The sequence below is a fragment of the Octopus bimaculoides genome, chromosome 11, assembly GCF_001194135.2.
Source record: "Octopus bimaculoides isolate UCB-OBI-ISO-001 chromosome 11, ASM119413v2, whole genome shotgun sequence".
Taxonomy (NCBI): Eukaryota; Metazoa; Mollusca; class Cephalopoda; order Octopoda; family Octopodidae; genus Octopus; species Octopus bimaculoides.
Window position 1 is genome coordinate 32,715,318 of NC_068991.1, and position 11,557 is coordinate 32,726,874.

The 11,557-nt window shown below is 36.4% G+C and overlaps 1 protein-coding gene across 1 annotated transcript in view; it reads right to left on the bottom strand.

Annotated features, from left to right (window-relative positions):
• The window catches only part of LOC106871767 (vacuolar protein sorting-associated protein 54), a 434,878-nt gene that overhangs the window by 49,366 nt on the left and 373,955 nt on the right, over positions 1-11,557 (bottom strand). The window contains exons 24-25 of the mRNA XM_052971965.1: positions 4,975-5,055; positions 3,915-4,022 (exon numbers count right to left, since the gene is read on the bottom strand). Of these exons, the coding sequence (XP_052827925.1) occupies positions 3,915-4,022; positions 4,975-5,055 (189 nt within the window). The remainder of the gene's footprint in view (positions 1-3,914; positions 4,023-4,974; positions 5,056-11,557) is intronic.

Here is an 11,557-nt window from a genome sequence, read left to right on the forward strand (position 1 = left end):
ATTTACTTGTTTTCTTTCATTCTTCTATTTGTTTCAGTCATTTGACTGCAGCCATGCTGAGGCACCACCTTAAAGAGTTTTTAGTCAAAGAAATTGACCCCAGGATTTATTCTTTTTAAGCCTAGTACTTATTCTATTGATCTCTTATGCTGAACTGTGAAGTTACAGAGATATAAATACACCAACATTGGTTGTCAAAGGATGGTGGGGGTACAAAGACACATATAAATATATATACGACAGGCTTTTTTCAGTTTCCGTCTATTTTATATCCTTGTATTGGATATAGTGAAGTGGGGGGGGGGAGTATATATACAACACGCTACTATTACAAGAGACCCAATGCTCAATATTAAAAGGTTCACAGTGAACAGCTCCCAACACGAACTGCCAATTGCTCACAGTTCTTTATAACAATGAGTCGTTCACCTTTAGTCACTTGGGGAGGGGTTGGAATCCTTCCACAACATCTCTCCTTTTTAGAATTAGTCTCTTCTATCTTCTCTTTTAAGAATTGAACTCCACTCTAAGTTTTAATATCTCTTAAGCTTTGAGTTCAATTCCAGTGAAAAAAATCAGCACACTGATTATATTATTCCTTTTCTTAACAAATACAGTTGGTGATGCCCATTCACTATATTCCACTTTTTGGATAACTCCAATTTTTTTCTAGTCTCTCTAACTTTAAGTTTATCTGTTTTAACACTGCGAACAGTACAGTTTGTTTTTTCTTTAAATATTGGTGTGGTGTTTTCTTTTATTTGAAACTGCACCTTTGTCTTGGTGCAGTTTGTTGTCTAATTTATCGGAGAGAACTTTAGAAAAAATATCAAAAAATTTTTTTTCAATTCGTCTGATGACTTATTTGTATAGCAGGAAAAATCATACACATTTTTACAAAACAGATTTATGGGGAGGTCCCATAAATCAGACAATTCCATCCAGTCAGTACCTAACAAGTTTGTTGTATTATTTAACACAAAAGCTTTAGCTTTTAAGATTTTTTCACAAAATGTAATGTTACTAATTAATTCACCCTTAAATATAATTTTTTCCTGTAACACCATGGGCAATTTTCGGGGTTTCATTTAATTGAGGCCTCCTGATCCTTTTCCATGTATCTGTGTTAATTATTGAGATGTCGTCTGTATCCAATTGTAACTTTCTGTTTGTTATTAATTTTTACATACACAAATTTTCTTTGAGGCTCATTCATATTTTTTGTCACTGATAATTATTTGTGACAAAATTTTTGCTACTATTAGACAAACTAGTGCTCATAGGTAATTTGGGAGCATTTTACTTAACTGCCCAAAGGGAGGAAGGTAATTTGGGAGCACTGATTCAGAATCTGCAATCATTTTTGCTCTAGCACGTCATGTGTTTGTGCTATCAAAATTACAATAATGTAAAAATTCATGAATGTTATGTTAAGCATAAATTACTGTTATTTGGTATAAGAACAATTATAACTAGGTGGACAAGTTGCTCTAAAACCAATAAAACACAAAACAAAAGTGTAAAGTGAATATTATTAATTTTATGTTTTTCAAAAATAGCGTCGGCATCTTCTTTTACACTTATGCTGCATGTCTGTTTCTCGTTTTAAAAACCAGCAGTATGTTTGGTGTAAGTCTGCCACTGTAGCGGCTTTCTAGCTCTTTGATTTCTTGATAAAATTGTTCACCATGCTCATCACTTACATCACCCATACTGGGTGGAAAAAAGTCAAGATGAGAGTGGAGAAAATAAATTTTTAGAGACATTCTTGCCCCAGGTTGCTTATGAGCTTTCAAAAAGCCATTCACAATTGCAACGTAGTTAGATTTTTCATTTCCTGCCAAATTTTTTACAATAAAAACAAACTTTTCTCAAGCAGTTTTCTCTACTGGGCTCAATTTTTCTTGAAAAAGCTCATCACAAATTCGTGTGCAAATTTCTGGTCCATTAAAAACACCAGCTTTGATCTTAGCTTCACTCTTGCTTGAAACAAATTTTTCACTGAGATATTTGAATCCTTCACAATCTTCATTCATGGCCTTAACAAAATTCTTAAACATGTCAAGTTTAATGTGTAAGGGAGGAAGATAAATTTCCTGAGGGTCAACTAAAGGGATATATTTAACATTGTATCTCCCTGGAGTGAAACCACTTCTCCTTGGACACTCTTTCTGATCATAGTGTGATACTTGTCATCTCTACTGTTCCAAAGGCACAAAAAGTGCTGATACTTTGTATACCCCATTTGCAACCAATATCTTTCAAGTCCCCACATATATTCCACTTGTGCTGAGAATAATCTAATCAAGTGCAAAATTTTATCCATTGATTCATAAGTTTTCTTTAATCCTACAGCATGTGCTAGCGGTATTGAAGGTTTTTGATTGCTATTATGCAGCAAAACAGCTTTTAGGCTTGCTTTGCTGCTGGAATCTATGAAGAGTCTCCATTCTTCAGGATTATGGTCATACTCCATCTCACATAGGAGTCCTTCACCATTACAACAAAAACAAATACTGTCTTTCTCTGTAAAAAATTTATGCAATTCTGTATGCCATTTTCGAAAATACGAGCATTTTACACCATCATGGAAAAGATTCTATTGTTTCAACCCGAAGCCCCATAGTTCTGACTTTTCTTTTGTTGAACCCAAGTCTCTAACTAAATCATTTAACTCAAGTTGACTTAATAGATGAAGAACTGTTTTTGAAGATCCTGGTTCATCACAGTGATTTACTGTATCACTCGGCACACCTTCAATTAAAGACTTGGTCAACTCATTCAATTTGAATTTCTCTCACTCTCTGTTAACCACTCCAGCATAGGTAACAAAATTTTCTTCATCTTTTTTGACCAAATTCTGGTTGAAGCAGTTGACAAAAAGTAGGAGGAAACATATAACTTATACATATATATATATATATAACATATAATGCTGGAAGTTCCTATGGGACAATCTACCGAGGGCTGCAGACCAAGTCTGTGGCTGGTGCAAAGTCTTGGACAGCCAAAAGGTGACATGCTAGTGGAACTGAGGTAAGCAGAGTTGTAAAAGACAAGCCTAGAAAAAAAAGTTAGCAACAGAGAATTATCATATCAGGGAGCCAGAAAGGAAGCTAAGTAACAAGTTTAAGTAACAGAAAGTAAGAAATTTGCCAATGTTTTACAGTGTGAGAATCAGAAATGTGAAGAATTCCAGATTGCAAGACAAATTTATCAGAGAGAATTGAAATGTTGTGGGTGAGAAGTGTGAGCAAATGGACAATGGTATACTTGTATTTTGTGATTCTAAAAAGAAAGTAGCATGGAAATGTTACCATGCAAGTATATTAAACACAGAGAATGCATAAGAGAAAGGATGTATACCCAATGTGATCCCAAAAGAAGGGCTAGCTATCCTAGTAGATAGCAGTATCATAGATAAAACAATGATGGATACAAAGACAAAGAAAGCCCCTGATCAATCACAAATCACCACTGAGATGCTTAAAATATCTGGCAATGTAGGATATGGACTAGTCACCCATAGAGTTAACCAGGTTTACAGAAAGGTATTGTACCCAATAACTGATGTAGCAACATTATAGTCAGCTGTTACAACGATAAAGAAGATGCCTTAGATGTGTGTGTGTGTGTGCATATGTCTCTTTCCACATGTCTTCCTACAGACATTGAGCAGGTAACTGTGAAGTTGTTTACAGCTCCTGTAGACAATACATCATGTAGTTTAGCAGATTTGTGTGGTGAGCTGTAGAATAGAAATATTTTACTTTTAAAACAAGATTAGGTAAAAGAAAGGATATCTTGTAGAATAATAAGTCACTCCTAACTTATGCCAGCATGGAGAAAGCAGATTAATGTTGATGAATGAGTATAAATATATGGTACTGTGTAAATTATAAAATGTAACATACCTTTACTTGGTGTTCAGGTAAGACGTCTATTGTAACTTCATAAAACTTTGTCATTTGTTTACAAATATTCCTAAAATGCTGAGATGGCATTGGAGGCTTAGCATCCCACTGAAAAACATTATAAAATGCAGAGAATTTATTTTGATAATTGATAATTTTCTTAACTCTTCTATGACCATCTGTTAATATAACTGGTAGTGCGTTCATCTCCCAAGGGAAGATAACCCTGATCCTATTAAATTTATCTCCTTATGGCCATATTTACTGACTAGAATGTTACTTGTCATAAGACAGTTCATGTTGGGAACATCTTTGTCAATGTTGGCAATATCAGGTAATGTTTTGCATAAGAAATTTGTAAAAGTGTTAAATAGGAAGCAACAGATGATTTGATTATGTCATTAACAATCAAACATCAAACATTTTGATTTGAATAGACGATTAGTTCAAGGCTGTGGAGTTGGTACATAAAACCAACTTAGAGCCTTCTGTTTGTAATTAGACTAATTACATATTTCTTATAATGATTGAAAACACACAACATACATGCACAATTTGAGCACCCTTATCTGTTAAAGTTTGGGTTTAAAGGCTTTACTTATGTCATTATGGCTGTTTTTATAAATCATTGGAGAAATTATAAAGGTAGTAAGCTAGCAAAAAAATTAGAGCTGGAAAAATTGCTTTGTGCTATGTCTTCTGGCACTTCACATTCTGAATTCAAATCCTTGTGATGGCATTGCTTTCATCCCTCAAGGGATGATAAAATAATGTATCAGTCTAGTACTGAGGTTGATGTAATCAACTAATCCCCTTTCTTGTAGCATTATTTAAGAAGTTACAAAGATAACACAAAACATTCAAAATTTAAAAAAAGAAGCTGTTTTTATCAAAACATTATAAAGTAAAAGAATGTAAAGGAAATAAAGCATGACACTTATAAAACTATGGTAGCCACTGATACTAACTACTATGCTATACATTAAATAATGTAATCTTAGATAAACTATGGCTAAATTACTGGTGATTTAAAAGTATAAAAAAAACTGGTAAAACTAACCTTCAAAATATAAGATTCTGTTGATACATCCATAATTGCAACTAATTTATTTGATATTTCATCTATGTGGTCTGTGTAATCCTTTAAAAAAAAGCACAAAAGAATTAATAGAAACTTAAAATTCAGTTCTAAAGGGTGTTAAACATTTTAAGCTTTACAATAAGCCTTTCAGAGTGTTTATATATATACATACGTGTGTCCACAATTGTCCTCTTACCACCAGATAAAAAAGGACTTTCATTTCCATGGTAGTGAGTCAATTCTACAGAATTCTTAATTCTTGAGATTATCTCTCCTTCTCATTATCTACACTTCAAGAGAAGGTTAACAAATTGCCTAATGGCAATTGTCACCAGGCATTTGTATACCCTATCTCAAAGTAAAGATAAGTGTAACAAATCAATAATTTATCTTGTATGGTATTTCATACAACATAATACTTAGCTAATTTTTGTTTATATAGGTGCATACATGGTTGTATGGTTCAGAAAGAAGTTTGTCTCAGATTCAGTCTCACAGTGTGGCACCTAGTACAACTATCTCCTACTGTAGCCCTTGACCACCCAGCGCGTGCATGTGTGTAAAACAAAAATAGCTAAGAGAAATAACTCAAAGAGAGAACTAGCAAGAATTTGGACAACAAAGGCAAATAAAGATATAATGAATAGCATGCAAGATAAATTGTTGAATAAGGTGCACATCTGCAGACCAAACTCTGGATCTGGAAAATGGAACATATGCTGTTGTTCCTTCTTTTTCTGTCTATGGGCATATTGTGTTATTGACAGAATGTGTGCATTAATAATAACATTGTTAGTTAAAAATCTATAGATCTGTTCTTATAGTACATAATAGTAAAATGCACACACACACACATACACAAACATGTTGCAGGCTTCTTACAGTTTCTGTCTACCCAGGACTACTACACATCTTTAGGTCAGTCAAGAGGCCATTATATCTAGCATTCATTCAACTAAAGAAAGCCTTTGAAATGGTTCCCTACAGTGCAATTTTGGGATCGCTATGAAGACTAGGATTAGATGAAATGGCATGTATGTAAGAACTGTACAAGCCAAGTATAAAGGTGTTGTCAATAAAGTGAGTTAGCAATGAGTTCAACAATGAATTTAGTGTTCAAGTAGGGGTTTATCAGTCTATCCTCAGCTTTCTTCTGGCCATTCTAGTTGTCTAAATTATAACCAAGGAGTTAAAGACCAGATGTCTATGGGAACTCATGTAAACTGATGGTATAGCTCTTATAGCTGAATCAGTAGTGGAGCCAGATAAAAAAAAGTCCAGATGTGGAAGCAAAACCTAGAACTGAGAGAACTCAAAGTTAACTTAGTGAAGATTAAAGTATTAGTAAATAGGAGATAAGATAGAGCCCTGCTACCATCTAGGAACTGGTCATTTCAGTATGCAGAAAAGGAGTAGGTAAGAATTCCACATGGTGTACCCAGAGTAAACTATGAACACACTAGAGATGCAGTGGTGTCATAGGCAGACTAATAAAGAAAGGAAACTTCATATGCTACAGGTACACGGGGACAATTAACAATAAGAACTCATGGGAAACAAATGACTAGAAAGTTCTCTAGATAATTTCTACTATTTAGATGATCTAATTAGCAGTGAGATGGATAGTCTCAAAGTATAGTAGCCACAGTAAGAATGGGCAGGGAACTATTATCTTTGCTAGCAACAAAAGATTTCCCTCACAGAATAATGAGCAGATTGTATGATGCATGTATTTAAAGTGTGATACTGCATGGTAGTGAGATATGGGCTTTGAATGCAGAAGATTTACAAAAACTAGGAAGAAATAAAGTGAACATGCTTCTCGGGATGTATAATGTAAGTGTACAAGCAGGGCCGATAAAGTATTAATGAACTGAAAGGATAAGAAGTGATATGCAAAAGGCTATACTAGCATGTGATGTGTATGAAAGATGCTAGCTGATAAAAGGAGTGTCACACGTGGGAGAGGGAACAAGAAAGACTGGGACAAAGTGCTGAAGCCTGACCTCATATAAGAGACAACAACAACCATGCTGACTGGTAATACAGAGTATTGGAGAAGACTTGACCACAGAGGACATATCCAGTTGTTCCACCATGATGAATTGAAAGTCACAAGAATGGTGGTAGTGATGCAAACAGATGTATAATATATTTATATACATGTGCAGGCCTAGGAGTGTGGTTGTATGTATCTACAAAATAATGGCTGTGTGACTAAAAGTGTCTAGAAGGTTGGAATTCTTGTGCGTGAGGAACATGCATTTTTAATCTGGGATGTGACACAAGACACAAAGAAGAATAAAAGGGAATGTTGTATGGCTGTTGATTTGGATATGGTTCTGTACAACACAAACTGTTGAAAGCAATGGACTTCTTTTATATACCAGAAAAGATTAAAGATGTGATGAGAAGCTACTATAACAATTTCAAAATGAGGTTCACAATAGAAACTGAAATTGCTGCAGATTACACAATATCAATCACTTGGTTTGTGTTTGTTATAAAGATGCTCCTTAGATTAGCAGACTGCTCATAAAAAAAGGCTAAAGTGAAATCACCTATGAAGGCATTCATGGGTGACATAACAATACTAACAAGAGACCAAAAGGATATGTAAATAGTTCAGGATAGACTGGATGAAATAATTACTTGGTCAGAAATGCAGTTTAAAGCAAATAAGTCATGCAGTTTGACATTCATCAAAAGTTGGTAGAAGCAAATGAAGTTCAAAATAACAAGGTAAACCATGCCAACAGTTAAAAACAAACTTGTAAAAAGTTTAGGATGATGGTATCCTGACTTGTCCAATAAAAATAGAGGCACTGACATCATGGTACAAAATGAGGATGGGTTAAAAACAATAGACAAAACTATCAGGTAAATACATGATTAGGTGCTTGCAGTTTGGTCAATATACTTGTACTGCTTGGCTCCTGCTCATACATGATGTAGCACTGTTGAGAGGAAATGGTTTGGTTTACTTCAAATAATTAACAGTTCAGGACTATTTTGAAAGATGCAAAAAGTCATGATGCTGAGGAAGATTGAAGACATAGAAATATGGGATAATCTGCCAGATGTCAAAACTGCATGAAAATGGTGCGCAGAAAAAGAAACTGATACATAACAACATCACTTGAACATTGAGATATAGTGGGAGCAATTCGAAGTAACTGGAAAGGTATCAGTTGTAATCTATTTAAACCACAGAGCTATTGTTAGGAGCTGTGTCAAAGCTAGAGAAGCATAGAAAAGGGAACTGTATTTGATTAAAATGCCCTCAGCAAGGTCAGATGACCAAGTGGGAAGTAGTAGTTACTGAAAGGAAGGTGGGTTGGGATGAGATCTGGAGGTGGATTGCATCGTGGTCGAGCTTCTTTCTTCAGGCTACCTATGATGTACTGCCATCACAAACAATTTACTGAGATAGAAATAGTGAATGATGACAAATATAAATGCAGTAAAGTTGGTACGCTAAAGCATATTTTATCTAACTGTTCAATGGTGCTGGAAACATACTCATGGAATAACAATGAGGTCCTCAAAATTCTCTATAGTGCCGCTAAGAAGCAGATGGAAATGATCAATGGCGGCAAGAAACCACAGAAGGATGACAGTAAACAGTTTATTAAATCTCTTCATCAAAGTCAAGATGGTTAACAAAAACTGAGATGGAGTTTGGGAGGTAGCAGTAGATCTTGCAGAGTACGAATGTTTCTTTCCAATACCAACAAAGAAGCTTAATATGACAATATGTGCGAGGAATGCAAGATAATACACTTTGTTGAATTAACTGTTCCTCATGAAGAACATACAGATGTATCTCAGGTTTGGAAAGATGAGCATTATGAGATGCTACTTGAAGATTGTGGTTGGTGTACACTTCTCTGTAGAAGTTGATGTAGGGGTTTTATTGGAATCAGATTGAGATAGAAGCTGCTATCAACTGGCATCAACCGGCAAGTAAAAGCCATCTTTAAATAGATTCAGGTGATAGTAGAGAGAGTCAATCATTGGGTAAGGCTGAAAAGGAATGATGAAATCTAGCTGGAGAGATGATAACCCTGAAATGGACTTGAGGTTAAAAACCAGTAGGTGGGGCCTCACCTCACATCAGTGGGGGAGAGGGGACAGAGTGCTATAAAGCCATCAAGAGGAAGGTCCTGAAAGTGTGTATTCTCTCCTGATGATCCCTAAAACCTACTGGCATTCAGTATGCAGAGTTTGCGACTGACTGCACATGCATAAGCCATTTGACTGGGACTGGTAAGCTGAAGAGCTGTACCAGGCTCCAGTATGATTTGGCTTGATTTCTACAGCTGGATGCCCTTCCTAATGCTAACCACTTGAGGAGTTTAGTGGGTACCTTTTACATGTCACTGGCATGGGTGTCTTTTATACGTCACTGGCACTGGCCACAACTACAATTTCACTTAGCTTGATGTGTCTTCTCAAGCACAGCAAATTGCCAAAGGTCTCAATCATTTGTCATCACCTATGTGAGACCCAACATCTGAAGATCATGCTTCACCAACTCATCCTGTCTTCCTGGGTTTACCTCTTCCACAGGTTCCCTCCACAGTTAGAGATTGGCACTTCTTTACAAAGCTGTCCTTATCCACAGAGAGAAAGAGAGAGCACGACAAACAGACAGTCTCAAGTTCAGTCCCACAGTATGGCATCTTGGGCAAGTGTCTTCTCAGTACTCACCTGACCTTGCACCTTCGGATTATCATTTATTAAGATCCCTGAAAAATTCTCTTAATAGGAAAAACTTTGATTCTTTAAAGGAGTGTAAAAACTACCTAGACCAGTTCATGACCCAAAAAGATGCTAAGTCCTGGGAGGATGGGATCATGAAGCTGCCTCAAAGATCGCGAAATGTTTTGGAACAAAATGGGAAACGTGGTTGAGTAAAGATATGCATAACCATGTAAATATTGTTAATGAATTTTACTTAAAAAAACGCTATGCACTTTTTTTTACCAACTCAATATATATATATATAGTGAATAACTTCCATTAACTAGGTGACCAAGTCAGTAGCGGGGGTGGATGCTCCGAGAACATAGCAGCTAGAATAAGAATAGGTTGGGTAAAATCCAGAGAGCTCCTACATCGGTTGGTAACAAAAGGACTCTCTCTCTCAGAGTGAAAGGCAGATTGTATGATGCCTGTGTGTGAACAGCCATATTACATGGCAGTAAAACATGGTCTGTGACTGCTGAAGACATGCACAGGCTTGAAAGAAATGAAGCTAGTATGCTTTGCTGGATGTGTAATGCCGGTGTGCATGTACAACAGCGTGTAAGTGTCTTGAAAGAAAAGGTGGGCATAAGAGGCATCAGATGTGGTGTACAAGAGAGATAATTGTGTTGGTACAGTCATGTGATGAGTATGGATGTGAACAGTTGTGCAAAGAAGTGCCGATCTCTATCAGTGGAAAGAAGCTGTGTAAGAGGTAGACCCAGGAAGACATGGGATGAGGTGGTGAAGCATGATTTTCAAATGTTGGGCCTTATGGAGGCAATGACTAGTGACCAAGACCTTTGGCGATATGCTGTGCTTGAGAAAACCCATCAAGCTAAGAGAAATCATAGCTGTGGTCATTGTCAGTGTCATGGAACTGGCACCTGTGCTAGTGGTACGTAAAAAGCACCTTTGGAGTGTTGGGCCTCACGGAGGCAATGTGGCCGAAGCTGGCCTTGCGTAACTAGCACCTGTGCTGGTGGCACATAAAAAGCACCTTCCATATGGTGGCCCTCACAGAGGCAATGACAAATGACATGCTTGAGAAGAAGACCCATCAAGCCAATTGAAATTGTAGTCATGACAGATACTGGTGTCACGCTACAGACACCCATGCCAGTGGCATGTAAAAGCACCAATTACAATCTCAGAGTGGTTGGTGTTAGGAAGGGCATCCAGCTGTAGAAACCATGCCTAATCAGATTTGAGTCTGATGCAGCCCTGGTCAAACCACCCAACCTATGCTAGGATGGACAACAAACATTAAATGATGATGAGGATGATGATATGTATGTATGTATGCATGCATGTATGTATTACCATTAATGCAGATAGACATCTAAATATAGATAATTACTCATAATATAAATATGCATCATTAGAAACATAAAAACAGGACATTGCCTTGAGAATATACCTTAGTTCCTCATCATTATATCAATCTCTCCTCCACATTATTCTACCGTCCCATATATAATGTTGAGTAGCACTGCATTTCCTCCTACTCGACTTCACATTCTCCAACTTCAATACGCTCTGACTATATCACTCTGAATCACTCTCACTAAAGCCCCAACACTGTCTTTCCCTTCCCTCTTATTACCCACTTCCCTTTATTTTTCCTTCACATGCCACTTCACCCACCCATGTGTAAGTTGGAGTAGTGCTACACCACTCTTATTCAAGCCGCACTACCAACTACCTCTCATAACCTATATATATATATATATATATATACACCAGTGTAAGCACATAAATGTGAAACAAAGTGGAAAAAATAGTACTCAAATACCACATATATATATATATA